Below are 19239 nucleotides of genomic sequence, written 5' to 3' on the forward strand. Positions count from 1 at the left end.
TCAATAAGCAAGAAACCTAATGTGTTATGTTCATCCTTCCTTCTGCACAGGATAAATTAGAGTGCACTTTTGCAGTACATTCACTCCCAGGTAGATAAGGAGTAGAATATCTCAAAAAAGGTATATTTCTATAAAGAATTTTGTTTAATTTTTTTTTTAATTGTTCATCAGAGCAGACAAATCTCTGTTTTTATGTGGTAATAGTACTTAGTTTATTTAAGCCATGTTAGGAATATGTGTGCATATACTGGTTTCAGTAGGCAGTTAAGGGAAGGTATTTAAAAATTCTATCCAGAAAAGGAAGTGCATTTTGTTTTTCAATTTCAATGGCAAACTGTGTGTGTGGGTATGCACAGAGTTTGCATGGTGCCAGTTTATGAATATTTCATCAATATATCAAAGAAAAACTTTGGGCTATAGAGAATGGAATCTAGAAAACATTGTTCAAAAGTTTTCATATAAAAGTTAACAATCGGAAGGGTTATGTGGCAAATACATAACTGTGCCTTCTCTTTTTTTTTAGGTAAAGGTTCTATCAGGTATCCTTGATATTACTGATGAAGAAAAAAACAACAACAAAAATACATAAATATACAAACCAATCTGGTGGCTTCAACTTAAACATACACTCAGAAGCTTGTATAGCTTTGGCATAATCTTCAGCAAGAACACTTATTTCAAAAAAAGTTGCAACATCCCAATAATCTTGTAAAGATGATAAGCTGCCTTTACGACCTATGAGATTGTTAAGAACCCTTCCAATGTGCTGTAGCTCGGAGGACTGTGAGAAATCATGTCCTTCAATCACCAATAACGTGGCAAGATTAATACCTGCATATTCATTAGGCTGAACCTCAAATCCCTTTTTATACCTATATAAAGAAACAAGAAAACAAATAAATGAAAATTACTACTGCTGTTAATGTGCTAGCAAAGATCACACACTTTTTAACAGATTTTTCCTATTGTCAATAAGAACTAAAATCAGATGATATTTAATACAATTAATACTCTAGTAAAACATGATTTATAAAGCATTTTAGTCTGAAAAGAATACTAATGAAAAAAAAGTATATACATATTTTAGATGTATTAAATTATATAGAGTGCAAGTACATTTAATATAAATACTTCATGACAGTACTGAGTGAGTTAAATACTTTATGAAATCATGTCAGGAGATTCTGCATAAACAAGTTTATAATTTTAGAAAAACAAGACTTTTTTGTTTAATTTTGCATTTCTCCCATATAAAATAAATATCAATAAAAATCTCATCAAGCTGTATTCAGTTTTTTATTTATTTATTTATTATTATTTTTATTTAATGAGAATCCAAATCACAAAAGGTCATAAACTTAGAGCACATTTAGTGCTGTAAATGTGCTAGAGGAGACTAAACATGGTCCTTTTTCAAGCCATTTCAGGCTTTCAGTAATCACGGAGGAGATCTCAATCAGTTAATGAAAATCATTTGCCACCTACAGATATGCAGACATGCCGCAGTAGGATTCAAAGCTACAGCATATAATTTAAAGAGTAGATTCACTATTCACTTGGCCAATGATGTTGAGAAAAGTAAAAAAACTATTAAATGACTAAAAAAATCATTTTTCTCCCTTTGAAATAGGCTTTTTTTTAAAACAAAAATAAAAATATAGAAATGAATGTAGTTAAAACAATAGTACATACAAAATGGCAAACAAGATTATTCTTGGTGTATGTGTAGAAAATAACAGCACTTCATACTTATACCTAATGAAGGCAGTAGATTTTTTTTTTTCAGAGTTGTAAGAATGCAAACTTAGGGTTTTCAATTACCCATGTATGAATTCTTACATGAAGCTATCTAAGTGTATGAAAGTATAAGCTCAAAATGCACTAAGAAAAGAAATGGAAATATTTAACTCTTGTTTTATCTTCAATTATCTTATGCAGCATGCAAATCTATATGTAAATCAGCAGTAGTAGTATTGATCTACTTGTGCAGTCATGGTGACAAGGAAAAAATGGAGAATTTGCAAACGTTGTAACCAAACTATTTGTCTTTGCTGATCAATGAGTGTTAGAGAGGGAGATACAAACTTCTGACAATCTCTAAAAAGAGGGAGAGAAGAAACAGAAAGTAGCATGCAGTTTTAGTAAGAGAACATTGGAAGAAGGAAATTAACCAAATGAAACTAGAATAAGGAAGAAGAAATGACTGGATTATATAAATTGTTCTCATATTAATGGCACAGAAGTCCTAACAATTGTAGCTTTGAGTGACTACTATGGATATAACAAATTAGGAAAGAAATTCATTACTAAGAGTAATGAAATTTCCTTTGGTTTAATTCTGAAAATAAATCATGTCAAGCAAGGTACAAAATGTAATATGGAATTAATCTCATATGACTGAAAATATGAAATAAAGTCAGATGATTACAGTTCTGAAGAATAAAGAAGTTCTAGTTGATAAAGTTTTTTTTAAGGCATATGCAAGTTATACTCAAACTTTAAAAAGCTTGTATCATACAAGAAAACATTTGGTTGTTAACTACAGTAAGAGCATTTAGTGATACTGTTTTTTTGTAGAACTGCTAAAGTATCATACTCAATGTACTATTAAATGGTGAAATTACTAGGAAGCAATGCTGAAAGGCATAGTAAAAGAAGACTAAGAAGCTATGCTGAATAATTGTGTTGCATTAATCCAAGTTGAAAATGCTATGTTATTTAAGGATGATATAATTATTTTCTAAGGCTGAGTTTACTAACTTGTCATTTGTTCTGCTAAGTATTGTAATTCTGCTAACTGTTCATTTACAGGATATATATATATATATATATATATATATATATATATATATATTAGTTGTTATTATTAAATCATGTTACCATTTAGAGAGAAAATTCACAACACAAGACAATAATAAGAAAATAAATTATCTAATTATTTACTTAGATGCTGGTATTTTGCTGGTTTTATACCATCTTTTATACTTTATAGCACTTATTACTGGTTTTATAGCATACCATTTATAGCATCTTCAGAGCACAAAGATTTTGACAGAGTATGTAAACAGCAACAATTGGATAAAAGTGGTAACAGTTTAAAATTGTGATGGATGGACAACACAGAAGAGAACTCAAGTCCTACTTGTTGCCATCTGTTGTTGGATAAAGAGAAGTTAATTCGATCTTAAAATGATTGTCTCCTATATTTTTGGCAAAATGATACAGCCATACTTGTTGAGCTATGGAGAATGTTTCATAGCTGTTGCTGACTCCAAAAACATCTCTCCAACTTGTAATAACTTCCTTGTAGCAATCTGATTTTTCCCCATCTAATCTTATGTGAAGGGTGTGTCCTGATGTGCCATATTCTCTTAATAGGAGGTCTCTCTTAAGTATAATGATAATATGGCTAGATTAGGTTAGGTAACAGAGGACAAAGGATTTAAAGACACTAAATTTGATTATAACATCAGAAAACATTATTGCAAATGGAGACTTGAGTCTCTCAACATTGGTGGATTTATCACAAGGCCAACTATATGAGGAATTCTGTATGGTTTTCATAATCATCAACAGTGTAGTTATATATATATATCTTTTCCTCACAGAAATCTACACATGGTTGGTCTAGCGATCACAAAAGTCCTCATATGGTGGGTTTTGTGATCACTCAACACAGATGGAGACAGACTCAACTCTCCATATACGATAATGTCTTCTGATGTGATAATCAAATACAACTCCCTGAAATTCTGTCTTCTGTTAGTTGATGTCTAAGGAAGTTCCCAACAACTTTGTTCTCAGATGCCACTCTTCATTCCAATCTACATTGGAATGATCACTATAATGAACTCTCTTTTCTTATCTACTAGGGGTTAATTTGCATAGACAGTTCCTTGTTAATGCTCTCCATACTGTCAGGATGTAGCAAAATCTAACTATATATTTCATTGCATCCACCTCTTCTCTACACCATACTGTTTCAAAAACCATTGACCCTATTTCCTCCTTGCATGAACGAAACTCCTTTGCCTTTCCTCCCTTTCTAGCTTCAGGACAAACATCTCACCACCACCATCTCTATTCTCATCAGGATGTCATCCTCATCCAACCAGGTCTCATTAATTCCAACAAATTTTGGGCAAATGAAAATCATGCACTGGTTTTGTTCCCCTAATTTCTGTTAGTTTTGGCATGCGTAAACAATCATTTATTTGCCAAAAAGGACTGCTGATAGAACTTCTCAGTTGCAGCTATTTTCTACATGCCCTTGGCCATCCCCATATTACTATTGATCCATAATATTTTCCACATTTAACTGCTCCCAATGCATCAGAGCCATCGCATTCCTTTGTTGCCTGCTCACATACAACATTCACTATTGCTTCACGCATTCACCTTCTCACACATTATCTCACTGTACACCCTGACACTTCTTTTCCATCAATCTCTCCTACTTTTCCTCACCATTTCTTACTTGTTTAGATCTCATGTTCAACAATGTCATTCCATTTTAGCCACTCCACAAGACTTGAAAAAAACTATTTACATACAATCCCTCATCCCTGAGGTGCATCCCACATGTTCACAAATTGCACTCCTTTCTCTTCACACAGTTCTGTTAACACGCTATTCATATTTGCTTCTATCTCAACTCATTACCATCATTCTTCAGCAACACATTAACTAACTTTCTTACAATGCTGTTATTTTTTACTCTCTGCATCTTGACATTCATTCCCAGATTGTCTTACTCAACTAAATCACTTTCCTACTAAACACCTATAATAACTGCATTCCCATACACTATACTCTCGAATCATTGATTACTTCTTTAATTTGGCAGCCTTACATTTCTGTCTTATCTACAATTTTCCTCATTTCACTCCACATACACTTTGTACATTTCATCTTCACCAACTATTATCAAACATTACCATCCTCCAAAAATCATTCTAAAAAATGTTCTTGTTTTATATTTCAGTTAATTCTTTATGAACATTCAATATTAAATATAACAAGAAAGAACAATTTTCCCCATAATCAAAATCAGGTTTGTATCTGATTTTAAAAATGCATAAACATTGAAGAAAAAAAAAAAAAACGAGGTCTTGACTCTAATTAAATCTAAAGTATATAATTTACTTATTTACAAATAAATAAATATGCCAAGAGAAAAGCTGTTCAAAATACTACATTTATATGATGTAAATGAGACATTATACAGGGCAATAGACAGTCTATATTTAAGTTTGAAGCCAAGAGTTATAACTGAAGGAGTATAGGAAGATAGTTTGATATTAAATCACATGTGAGACAAGGGTGCATGTTATCTCCACTGCTATTCATCGCATATGGATCACATTATAAAGGAAAGTGGCATTAAACTTGATATCAAAATTGGCAACGTTAATCTCAGCTCTTTACTTTATGCAGATAATGTTATACTTCTAAATAAACTCAGTGCAAGTCTGCAGGATTCCATGTAAAAAATAAATAAACAAATAAATAATGAATAACTGCTGTCATAAATTTTATGAAAATCAGCAATAAAAAGACCAAGACAATGAAAACAGGCTGGGAAATAGAAAACTTCAACTGCATCCTGAATGGAGAACCTATAGAAGAAGTAAGACATCTAGGCACAGTTTCTAGTGAAGATGGCAAACTAAGCATGGAAATAGACAGCAGAAATAGCAAAGCTGGTATATAACAAGTCAACTGAATAAATTTATATGAAATACAAGAGAAATTAGTCAAAACACTAAACTAGCTATATAAAAGGCAGTGTTCAAAGCAATTTTAACATATGGATCTGAGAAGTGGGTTAGGAATAAAACACTGTCTTGTAGACTAGAACCCACAGATATGAGAGTTCTGATAAAGATTAGGGGGAGTGAAGTGATGGCATCAATGGCAGTATCTATTAAAAAATAGGATATTAGGAAAGTGATCAATGGTAAGTTAATGATGATAAAACTTCCATATATGCAATCACTTTCTCACTTCCACTTTAAATATATAACTGGAAAAATGTTCCTAAATCAACTGATGAATATGATTATATAGATTCAGCCATTAAGGTTATAGTTACCACTCATAACTTACACACTCTGTCCAAAAAGAAACCGAACTTTTCGAAAATAGAAGAAACTAGTGGCGTCACCTGTTGTATCTTTTTGTTGTCGAAAACGACAACCTTCATTAGTGTTGTGTCAACTGTTTATGACATTTGTTTCATAGAAGCCGAGTTATAGTGCCAAGAGTGACAGTGTGTTTTGACAAACTGTCAGAAAATGAGTTTCAAACAGAGAGCTGCGATTGACTTTTGTGTTAAACTTAGTAAAAGTTTTACCAAAATGCATCAAATTTTGATGAATTGCAAAAAATGAATGCTTATCCTGTAGTCAAGTTTACAAGTGGTTTAAGCGATTTCAAAGTGGTCGTGAGATGCTTGAGGACGACGAAAAGCTGGGCCATCCAAAAACTGGACTGAGCGAAGTTAAAATCGAAAAAGTGCGTGATTACATCAAGGAAAACCCAAAATCGTCCATGAGATTGACTGAAGATGAATTGGGGATTCCAAAATCAACTGGTGACGAAAGGTGATGTTTTGAGTATGAGCAAGTAGAGATCACCAGAATAGGGGGCATCCGAAAAAAAGTCACTTGGAGAAGTCAAAAGTAAAGACAATGCTGATTTGTTTCTATGATTCCAAGGGCATTATCCACAAAGAATTTGTTCTGCCTGGCTGAACGGTCAATGGTGTTTCATCTCGAAGTTTAGAAGCAATTGATAGCGAGAATTTGTCGCGTACGCCATGAATATTGTGATGCAGGCAGCTGGTCACTTTTGCATGATAATGCACTATCTCATCATTCGAACATTGTGAGACAGTTTTTGAGCAACAATCAAGTTTATGTATTGGATTCGCCTGATTTAGCACCCCATGACTTCTTTCTCTTCTCCTGACTTCATTTGCCGATGAAAGGAAAACGATACGACACTATTGAAAACGTTCAAGCGGCAGCAACCACGACCCTCAACAGTATCCCAAAAACCGATATAAAAAACTCATTTTACGAATTAATCGACCATGCCAAATGCTGTAGCGAAGCTGAGGGAGAGTATATTGATTAAAATAAATGATTTGAATAATTATAACTGGCCTGTGTTTTATTTTCTATCAAAAGTTCGGTTTCTTTTTGGACAGATGTAAATGAAAATTTAACAGGTAAGTACAGGCAGCCATCGGTTTACGACGGTTTGATTTATGCCGATTCAGAATAATTGCGGGTGACTGCGCATGCTTTCTTACTGTAATGTGGTCTGACTGAGAAATAACGCTAGCAGGCACTCTAGTGTTTGAGTATTTACCGAGCTACTATAACGTATATGTATCAAACCTAGTTGTACTGTTTAATCTACCTAATTGTTCTATTTAATTTTTTTTACATACATAAGTATTTAAATTGATAAAGTACGTAATTACATACCATGTGTGATAAAAGAAGTGCAGAACTTTGTGTTAAGAAGGCGCAGAAATGAATCACACTTGTAAAGAAGATGGAGGTGATTTGAAGAATGGAAGATGGGCAGACATGTTCTAATGTCTGTAGAAGTATGAACTTACCTCCACCATCGACTGTTACTACAATTATGAAAAATGCAGAAAGAATAAAATAGTCTGCGCAACAATCTATGGCAGTACTAAAAGCAAAACATGTAAGTTATAGCAAGGGTAAACTTCGTGAAAAAATGGAAAAATTATTATCATTATGGATGGATGACTTGAATCAGAAAAACATTCCTCTGATGCAGGCTGTTATAACTGAGAAAGCAACAAGTTTTGAATATCTTAAAAAGACAGATGGAGGTGAAGAAACATTTTTAAGAAGCAAAGGTTGGTTCATGAGATGTCTCGAAGTAAGTGCCATAGTGTCAAATTATGTGGTGAGGTGGCAAGTGCAGATGTTGCAGCAGCGGCTGCTTTTCCTAAAGAATTTCAAGACTGTGTAGAACAAGGAAGTTATCCTCCTGATCTCATTTTTAATGTTGATGAGACTGGGCTCTACTGGAAAAAACTGCCATCAAGCACCTTCATTTACTGTGAAGAACGTTCCGCTCCAGAACATTATGCAAAAGATAGACATGCTTTTGTTGGGTGCAAATGTCTCTGGAACTTTGAAGCTTAAACCAATGTTGTTGTACCATTCACAGACACCATGCGCTTTCAAGGGTCTAAAAGCCATGTTGCCAGTTTATTGGAAATGGAACAAGAAAGCTTGGGTTACACAAGACGATTTTATAGATTGGTACACAAATTATTTTTGTCCTACAGTGCTTCACTTCTGTAAAGAAAATGATTTTCCAGCCAAGGCATTGCTTCTCTTGGATAATGCCCCTGGAAATCCTCAAAACCTTGCTGAAGTAAGAACACCATTGGATGTCAAGGTTGTTTACATGCCTCCAAACACAACATCGCTTTTGCAACCGAAGGATCAGGGGATTATATCAATCTTCAAAGCCTATTACCTCTGTATAACATTTATGGAAATGGTAAGTCTTGGACACTTTAGAAAAAACTATTAGGCTATTGGCGGTTATTCGATATTTTGAAAGGCATTAACAACATCAAGACAGCTTTGAACAAAGTGTCAGCAAAGTGTTTAAAAGGAGCACGACGAAAACTTCTTCCAGCATTTATGCACAACTTCGAGGAATTAGAGCAAGAGGAGAATGTTATTGAAGACGTTACCAAGCTTGCGCAAGAGGTGGGATTGGACAATATTACAACTGAAGATGTGACAGAAGTCTTAGAGAGCTATGATAAACCGCTTTCCAATGAAGACTTAAAAGAATTAGCTGAACAATTAATTCAATATCCAAAGGAAGAGAAAGAAAACAAAGAAGGTCCTCTGAAAGATATAAAAACGGCCGAATTACAGTGTATCCTTGCAAGCATGGAGACATTGACTGATGAACTCTGTGAAATGGACACAATTGGGAACGGAGTGCGAACGTAAAAAGGAGTGTAATCACATCTATTCGACCTTACACTGAACTCTTTAAAGAAAGAAAAAGAAAATCTAGGCACTTAACACTGGATACTTTTTTCAAAAAAAAATGTAAGTGATCCAAAACCAGGAACTCCAACATAGAAATATGTAATATCTTTTCAAAGTAATTTTGAAAGTATATATTAAAGTTGATTTAATTTTATATTTCTAGTGTACGCTGTCAATTCCTTAAGTATTTAGTTATCAGTTATAATTTTGTTTAGTTTTCGTTATTAATAATTTTATTTTAACAAATATATATGTATGTATTATCAAAGCTTTAAATATAATAATGTTACACATATTTTTTGACTGTGCGGAACATAACTTTGTACCTCCCATTAAAACTGGGTTCATTTTATGCCGATTCAGGTTTACGCCCGTTTATTCAGGAACGGAAGTGAGATGTAAACCGAGGGCTGCCTGTACTGTATCTTCTGTGGTGACATTCCTTATGGAGAATAAAAATTCTCTATGTCAAAACAATGTAAGAAAAAGCTTATCCTCTGCCAAACAGATACCTTCAACATAGATTATAATCAAATAACACAACTCCTACCTTTAAATGATGAAACAATAAGAACATATGAAATACATTATTTTTTTTTAAACAAATGAAAGTAGCTTCATTTACAAAATATCTCATTAAGTGATAATACATATTAGAAAATTTTGAATATTGTTATAAATTTTTCTAAATTCTAAATGTTCAAAGTTCTTCCTTTTCCTTCATTCACTATGTATTCTACAAAGGTATGGGGATGACAGTTTTCACAAATAACACCAATGCTGAATTCTATGAAATAAAGAGGAAGTTTACAGGGACATATGTCCTTTTGACGTAACTGTAAATTCTATTAGATTATCAGGTTAATTAATGTTTTTTTTTATTCACTATTTAATTTTTTTTTTTTTACTAATTTTATTTATTCAATTTTTACAGAATCCAGAAACCCTGCACTGCTCTAGCAACACAAAAATGGAACATTTTTAAGCTGCTTCAAGGCTTCCAATAATTAAAAATCATCCTCAAAGAATTATATTTGAACTCTCTCCTTCTATTACAATGCCGTGTTTATCTATAAGAGTATAGCCACTCTCCTGCATGATACCACAAAGCACTAACAAATGCAAAGAGACATAATAAAAAATTATGGCAGATAGACACCTCCAGTCATAAAGCAAGTACAAATTCTTTATTAGAGAACAGCAAATATATTATCCACAGTTGATAAATGAAGAAGAGTGATTAATGAAATACCAAGGTAAGTATAACAATTTTATTGTCGTTATACTATAAAATGCACATGCACAGGTATTTCAATATTTGAGGCAAAAAAAAATGATATTTAACCAGAAATTCTGAAATGCAATGACCTAAAAGTTTTACAGTTATCACACTGTATAATTTAGGAGGCTTGATCAGAAGATCCAATCCCACATTACTGGCATACTTTACTGTACCTCACTCTTTTTGTGATACCATTAATGATCTTACCTTAGCACGTGTTCCAGCTCTCACAAAACTATCTGTCATACTTAGTTTTCCAGACTGCCTGTGTTCATTTTTCACTGAATACAATCTATGCATTCACATAAGTGTAACCTACCTTGCTTGTAGAAATCCTTTTTTTACCATCAAAAACATATACCATACATTAACATACTGCACACTTATTTCTCCTGTCCAGTTAGCACACTGAATCATATGTGATCACACTGCTCAGTCTCAGCTCACTATCAACAAAAACTTCCAGAACAACTTCTACAATCCTAACTTGTGATCTCCAAACCATTCTTCAGTGGAATCCTGATATCACAAAAAAAGAACCTTTTGTTTCCATAACATCCAAATCTCTGAACAAAATACGACTTTTATAATAACACTAACCTTCTTGCCATAAACATATTAAAAATACTGCCTTCTAACATTCAAGAAATTACACTGCATGTTTTGCAACCTCCCCTCTCTACAGCTATTAATTCTGTACACATATATCATAAATATGATCTGTATAAGTGTTTGTTATAGGGTAGGCTCCCTATAACTTTCTTCCCAGGGAACATCCCACAGACCTGTCACCAGCTTGGTTGTTCATCTCTGGATCTTCTCTATCATCCCCCAATTGCCCAAGAAACCCAGGTGATCAAATCTTTAAAAAAGTAAAATAAATAAAGACAAAGAGGAAAATAACCTCTTTATCTTTACTTTACAAAACAGCAGTGTAATCCTTTGAGTCATTTTGCTAACTTTTGAGCTAATTTGCTAACTTGCAAAATTCCCTCTGAACTTCAACTCTTTGTTCACCATTACCCCCAAGTCCCTAGCCTCATCAATTTCCTGCACTCCAGTACCATCAATGTGATATACAGTATGTAATATTTTCAATCCAAAGTGCATAACCTTACATTTTGCAACATTATGGCAACCATTATCCTTCTCCCATAATGCCAATTTATTTAAATCATCCTACAGGATAACTGCATCACTTTTATCAACTAAACAAAGTTAAGGTTAAACACTTCAATAGTAGCAGTTCTGCATGGTAGCAGGTTTTTGCATATCACTGAGTAGAGTGACTGCTCAGTTTTTTGTCCTGTAGTGTTCAGGTCAGGAGTGATGCATTTCGTATGACTCTTACGGATCACTCAGTGAGATTTAGGGTGATCTTGGAAATCACGCAGAGTTTTTTGGAGAGGGGTAGCCCCTGCATTTTAACAGGAAATCAATAAAGGTCAAAACCACACAGAATTATTGATATATTCACACAGAATCACTATGAAAGGTCTTACTTAAGTCATTCACTCTTGTCACACTCACAACATATTCTGGTTAGCATTCCACTAATCTACCAGTCTACTTGATAGTTGACATATCAAAAATCTCCTGATCACCAAATCTTATAGTTCTCTAATTGAGTTATATTCTTTTGGTTTATTAGTCAACCATAAATATTAAAAGATCTACACAATCGTCAACAAGTTTCACCAGCTATTCTGTCTGGCTTCTTCAGGACAAGGAAGTCGGTACAATAACGTTTAATAGTATAAAAGAAGAATGGAGTAGCACAGTCAAATCAAGTAAAATTAAAACTGATGCATAACATCGTAAGCATGGAGCATGGAGTCTCAGTCACTGTTCATTGAACATGTAATATAGTTTTTCACGAAATGAAATTCTGGTAAGCTAAATGAATTTATTAGGCTTTTCCAGATGTATTTCAGTATCATACTTCGATACTAGAATTTTTGCCAACACGTGCAATCCATTACTTGCCGCCCCAGCACCAACCTCAAATTAACTTTTGGAATTTTGAAAACCATTATGTTCAACATCAGTTTCATTATCATTAATTTTAAATATAGTACCATTAATAATAATGCACTGATAAAGTGATTAAAATACTGCATATTCATAAAATAAACCATTGACTTCATCAATTGACAATTAAATGAACCGTAATTATAATTTATTACTTACACATGTGGAATGATCTTCACTTGTACAACGGTGAACGTTGAGTTACACTTAACTATAGAATCTACACGTTATAGCTTTAGCACTATTTTCACATTTTAATTAGAATTTATATTGTTTTTAGTATCTACTGATTAAAAATACACTTTTCTTGCTTTCATATTTGCAAAATCAGAAATTAGGTCTGCATAGTCTAATTTCTGACCGATTTCATGTTCAATTGAAATCATGGCAAGTCCTTCCAATCGGCCATTGTTGAGCGTAAGTAAGTTTTAATAAGATTCAGTTTTGAGAAACTATGCTCACCACTTGCAACCATCACAGGCAATGTCAGTAATATTCTTAGGGCGACAGCGACATTCGAGCAAAGTTATTTTCAACAATAAAACAAAGAACTTCAACTGGCGGCGTATTTTCTGGTACTAATTTGGACATTACTTTCAGTTCATCAGATAGCTCAATTGCATCGATGTCTCTATTTTCTTCATGTGTTAAAACAGCTTCTAGGTTTTTACAATTGTCTAAGAGCTCATTTGTCTTCTCAGATTTAATTTAGAGATGTATATAAAAATGAAAAATGTGAACTGTGATGTTCCAATTGCTCAAACCTTTCTTCAATAGAATTAGTTGCAACATCAATAATAAAAAAGAAAAATTCAACTTTGAATTTTGTTTTGGGATCTAAAATAGGTTCATCTCTTGCTTCATAATCAAGTTGCTTTTCCTGCTGATGCAATCTGGTATACTTTCGAATGTTGGTTTCAAATCAGCATCAGCTTCGACTTTCTCAGCTAATGTTGTAGCATCGACAAGAAAATTTTAAAATGATTTATCATTTCTGAGAACATTACCCAATATTGTTACGCACTAGACAATTACATCTTTATGCTTTGCAACAGTTTACTTGCAACATTAATTTCATTTAAAACATAGTGCCATATAACCAGACAACATAAAAATTTAAAGTCTCTAAGTTTTAGAGCAAGGATTTCAGCTTCATGTCTCGCCATTTTGTCTACTCACTCATCATCAGCAATTTCTATCAGTGCATAATAAAACTCCTCAATATTGTATCTTAAAGGACGAATAGCGTCGATTCTAGATTCCCAGCGAGTTGTACTTAATGGCTTGGGCGTTAGGGTTACAGTATGTGTCTTAAGGATTCCCCAACACAGTGGTGACGCTAAGAAAAACATACAATTTCTGAACCGTTTCAAAAAATGAAATCCATTCTCTAGATGACATTGCGGCATCAGTGACCACCAAGTTGAGAGAATGAGAACAGCATGGGATATAAAAAGCTCTTGGGTTCAAGTCCCTAATGCGTTGTTGAACTCCTGGATGCTTTCCTTTCATGTTCGATCCATTGTCATAACCCTGGCCATGCATGTTCGCGATTGGAATATTCATGTCTGATAATTTTCTTACGATACATTCGGTTAACACTGAGCCTGTAGTGGCTTCTACAGGAATGAAACCAAGAAAATGCTCATGAATGTTGATATCAGTTGGATCCGTATTAACAAATCCTACAATTAGTGTTAATTGTTCAATGTGGCTTACATCAGGAGTACAGTCTGCACCTATGCTGTAAGATTTAGCTTTCTCAACCATAGAAATTATTTGATTTTTATGGTTCCAGAGTGGAGAGCAATCAATTCATTTTGAATATTTTTCCCAAGATAATGTTGGGCCGAACCACAAGCTACTCTCATTAAATGTTCAGACATAGCACTCTCAAATTTGGCAATCAGTTCAACAAGCTGTAAAAAATTTCCATTGTCAGGGTCATATAAATTATCAGATGTTCCACGAAATGGTAAGCATTGTTGGCCCAAAAACTGGACAATAGCAATTAGGCGTTCTATTATGCTCCTCCAGTGCCAAATTTCTGAATTTAATAACTTTTGTTGCATTGAATCAATTTTCTGTTCTAATTTAAGCCTGGATGATAATTCAATCCACTTTTTATCAGCTCCTAATGTTTTTTAGATTTCTTGTGTTCATTAAGATACACATACAAATGACCCCAATCATTATACCCATCAGTAGTGAATGACATTATATTACAGGAAAACAACTTACAGCAGAAACAAAATCTTTTTCTTTTGAATACACTAACCATGATCGATTAATATGTTCTCCAATGCTTAATTCCCTGGTGTAAAAATTTTATGAAAATTTCCTACCATTAGAGCCGAGTGGAAAAATGAAATCACTGTTTGGTTTCTCTGGCGGGCATTTTTTTACGATTTCCAGTCTTTTGGCATTGCTTAAAGAAGGATTCCATCTAGCTGGATCAGTGTACCGATCAAGTTCATCATTTAAATCTCTAGATTCGGAAATTGTCATATCAGTCTCATTTTCGAGATTACTTGCAAATGTCTATGTTACTGGGATCTGAGTTAGAAGTACTTGCCATGAGCTCAGAATCATTGGTTTCGGTATATTTACTTATTTCCTCCTGCCCTATAGGAGGATTCCATCTAGCTGGATCAGTGTACCTATCAAGTTCATCATTTAAATCTCTAGATTCGGAAATTGTCATATCAGTCTCATTTTCGAGATTCCTTGCAATGTCTATGTTACTGGGATCCGAGTTAGAAGTACTTGCCATGAGCTCAGAATCATTGGTTTCGGTACATTTACTTATTTCCTCCTGCCCTATAGGAGGATTCCATCTAGCTGGATCAGTGTACCTATCAAGTTCATCATTTAAATCTCTAGATTCGGAAATTGTCATATCAGTCTCATTTTCGAGATTCCTTGCACTGTCTATGTTACTGGGATCCGAGTTAGAAGTACTTGCCATGAGCTGAGAATCATTGCTTTCAGTACATTTACTTATTTCCTCCTACCCTACATCAGCTGATTCGATTTTTAGATATTTAAGTAAAGTCCCGCTATGTTTTTGAATATCACATTCTTTTTCCAGTTTCCGTTTGCGATATTCTGCACCTGATAGTTTTTTCTTATATCGGACATTGTAATCTATTTGAATAAATTGTTTTAAATGCTACAATAAAATATTATTATTAGTATGGTATTATTTAGTAATTAATGGAGGTTGAAACACTGTACTAACTACTAATTTACATAAAACTCTAAAAAAAACTTATCACTATAACAGTCACTAATACCGAGCAAAATCATCATCATCATCAAATTCCTGCCATGTACCCTCAAGGGGTGTACAGGATATGATAGTACTACATGAAAAAAAATTACATCATTATTAATTTCCTATCTACAATTTTCCTCCAAATCAGTCTGTTACTTGTCAAGACTCCAACATTATCAGATCTTATATTTCTATTGTCTAAAGCACTTTGTACTGTATCAATCCACCTATATCTTGGTCTTCCTCTGGGTTGTTTTGCTGCCAACTTGGCAGAGAACACTTGTTTTGCTAATCTTTCCTCGCCCATTCTGTTTAAGTGACCATACCACCTGAGATTAGCTCTGCTAATACATTCCTGGATGCTGACAATGTCAGGTTCTTTCCTAATATCCTCGTTATTAATACGATATTGCCATTGATGAAATCTGTTCACACCCCTCATCTTTCTCAGTACCCTCATATCTGTAGTCTCTAGTCTTTGGTCAAGTGTTTTACTTCTGACCCAGCTCTCAGATCCATAAGTTAAAACTGGTTTGAACACTGTTTTGTATACAGCTAATTTACTGTTCTGACTAATTTCTCTCTTATTCCATATGAATTTATTCAATTGACTTCCCACCATACCAGCTTTGCTGATTCTTTTGTCAATTGCTATATTTAATTTACCATCTTCAGTAAAAATCGTGCCTAAATAGCTGAAATGTTTTACTTGTTCCACAGGTTCTCCATTCACAACACACTTGACATTTTCAATGATTCTGCCTATTTTCATTGTCTTTGTCTTTTTATTGCTGACCTTCATACCATATCTATTACAACAGCTATTCAATTTAGTCAGAGAATCTTGCAGACTTGTAGTGGATTTATTTAGAAGTAAAACATCATCCGCATAAAGCAAAGAGCTGACATTAACATCTCCAATTTTGATATCATGTTCAATACCACTTTCCTTCATAATGTGATCCATATAGATAATGAATAACAGAGGGGATAATGTACATCCATGTCTCACACCAGATTTAACATTAAACCATCTTCCTGTACTTCCTTCAATTCTAACTGCTGACTTACAACTCAAATAAAGACCAAGTATTGCTTGATATAATGCCCCATTGACACCATATAACTGCAGTGTATTGAATAGCTTCTCTCTTGGCACCTTGTCATATGCCTTTTCCAAATCGACAAAACTTAAATACAGATCTTTGTTATATTCCCATGCTTTCTCGACTACTTGTCGTAAAGTGAAGATCTGATCCTGACAGCCTCTATTTGGCCTGAATCCAGCTTGTTCTTCACCAAGCTTTTCTTCCACAATTCTTCTCAACCGTTTCTCAAGTATACTTGCATATATCTTGCCAGGAACACTCGGTAGGAAAATACCTCTGTAATTCTCACTTTCAGTTTTATTTCCCTTTTTATATATGGGTACTATGAGAGCTCTACTCCAATCATCAGGAATTCGTCCCTCTGTCCAGGCTTTCTGAACTATGCAGTGCAGCCACATGCTCAAAAACAACAAATGTTCTGTAGATTACAGTATCGACAGACGTTACTCAAAGAGAAGGACTCTAGTAGAAATTTCAGTTACTTCGTATATGACTCATTTTCTAGTATTGTGTGTCTTGCCTTAGGCAGTAATTCATATAATTGGATTAAGTTCCAAGTTTCCTTGTTTAGTTTACATGGTATGCATACACAATACTAAGAATTAGCATGATTAATACAACTAACAACTACAAGTTTTTACAAATATATTACAATATATTATACAAAATAGTGGCACACAGCAGTAGGTAATATTTTAACATTTATTCTGATGAACAAAATTGGCCTTGGAAATGGCAGATTATGTTAAACTCTGAATGAGATACTATTATATTATAATTCCTCTCATTCAGAATTTAATACCAGTTAACAGTGGGAAATTCAATTCATAGTAAGTTAACAAGCACAAGATAGAAATATAATATCGCATAATGAACTTTTAAATGCAGTTTTATTGCAGACTCCATTGTTGCGTATGCAAGGAATAGAGAGGAGTGGTGAGAGGGAAAGGGGGTAAGCGAAGAATGACTCGCATAGCTTCGATTACCGAAGAGCATTACATGAGTATCATTGGTCGACGGATTGTTGGAAATAGAAACAGCATCATGGACATAATAAGTCACTAGTCAACTTATTATAAAAACTGCGATCTTACGCAGTATTATTATTATTATTTATTCACTTTCATTTTGGCTTCCCCCCCCAAAAAAAAAAAAATTTGCTGCCCCGTGCAAATGCACGCGTTACACCGTCAGTAGAGCTGGTCCTGTCTTGATTTCTGTTTAGATTATCTCCTGTCTGGAGTACAACTGCAATTCCTTTGAAGTTTCTACATCTAAAATCTTCTTCTATATAAGGCATAGAGCTGTTATCCCAATCGATGGAATGGTGAGAAATCGAGAAATGATGGGCTAATCCTGAAGTGTCTGTTCTGTTGTTGTTAACATCTCCTATATGTATGTTCACTTTTTCGAATTTCTAAGCTTCTTGAAGTTTGGCCTATATAATTTAACCCACAGGAACATGGGATGTTGTATACATCTGCATATTTGTAAAACGCATTACTGTTCTTAGGAGATCTTAAGATGTGTCGTATAGTTTTGACAGGTTTAAGAGCAACTCTGACATTGAAAGACCTCATGAGTTTGGCTATTTTTGTTGAAACTGAGCCAGCATAAGGGATGCCAATAGACGATGCACATTGTGTGACAGGAGGTAGTAACTGTGGATTGTTCCTATGAAGAATCTTTTGGATTATATTTTTTGATAACCACTGTTTATCAGTGTTTGAGATATGAGAGTGAGTTCATCAAGGAGATCATTTTCTTCTGAGATAATATTTTTTGCTCTATTTTTAAGCATATGTATAATGCTGAGTTTTTGTGCATAATGGTGAGCTGATTTGAAATGTAGGTAACATCCAGTGTCTGTAGGTTTCGATATACTGTGAGCTGGATTTGTCCATTCTCTTGTTTCTTTATTAGTGTATCTAGAAAAGGTAATTGATTATTCTTTTCCAGCTCTAATGCGAACTTTATGTTTTCTGTGTCTTTCCAAATAATGAATATATCATCTACGTATCTCCATCAAATCAACGGCTTTGGATTTACTTTGGACAGGATATCAGCTTCTAGTTTTTCCATGAACAAATCAGTGCAGGGAGATAACAAGGGGCAGCCCATGGCTAAGCCATCATATTGTTCATAAATAGTATTATTTACTTTAAAATAATTTGATTTGAGGCAATGGTGAAAGATCTGAACTATGTCGTCATATGGATAGAGATTTTCGATGATCTTGATAACTTCTTCAACAGGTACGTTTGTGAATAACGACACTACGTCAAGACTTGCAAGTATGTCTGTATTTAAGATGGTGATGCCTTTTAATTTTTCCGTGAAATGCTTAGAGTTCTTTATGAAGGAATCCGATTTCGTTATATTATCTTTCAAAAGACTGGCTGGGTATTTATGGTTGACTAATAAACCAAAAGAATATAATATAACTCAAATTGAATGTTAAGTGACCATAAT

At 33.9% G+C, this 19239-nt stretch overlaps 1 protein-coding gene across 6 annotated transcripts in view; it reads right to left on the reverse strand.

Moving 5' to 3' along the window:
- Positions 1 to 19239, reverse strand: part of Ask1 (apoptotic signal-regulating kinase 1) — a 937451-nt gene that overhangs the window by 641003 nt on the left and 277209 nt on the right. For all 6 annotated transcript variants that reach the window (XM_090395264.1, XM_090395267.1, XM_090395262.1 and 3 more), the window contains exon 11: positions 600 to 872. In XM_090395264.1, coding sequence (XP_090251390.1) covers positions 600 to 872 — 273 coding nt within the window. The remainder of the gene's footprint in view (positions 1 to 599; positions 873 to 19239) is intronic.

The sequence above is a fragment of the Typopeltis vanoorti genome, chromosome 7, assembly GCF_054136105.1.
Source record: "Typopeltis vanoorti isolate ZY-2024b chromosome 7, IOZ_Tvanoo_1.0, whole genome shotgun sequence".
NCBI lineage: Eukaryota > Metazoa > Arthropoda > Arachnida > Uropygi > Thelyphonidae > Typopeltis > Typopeltis vanoorti.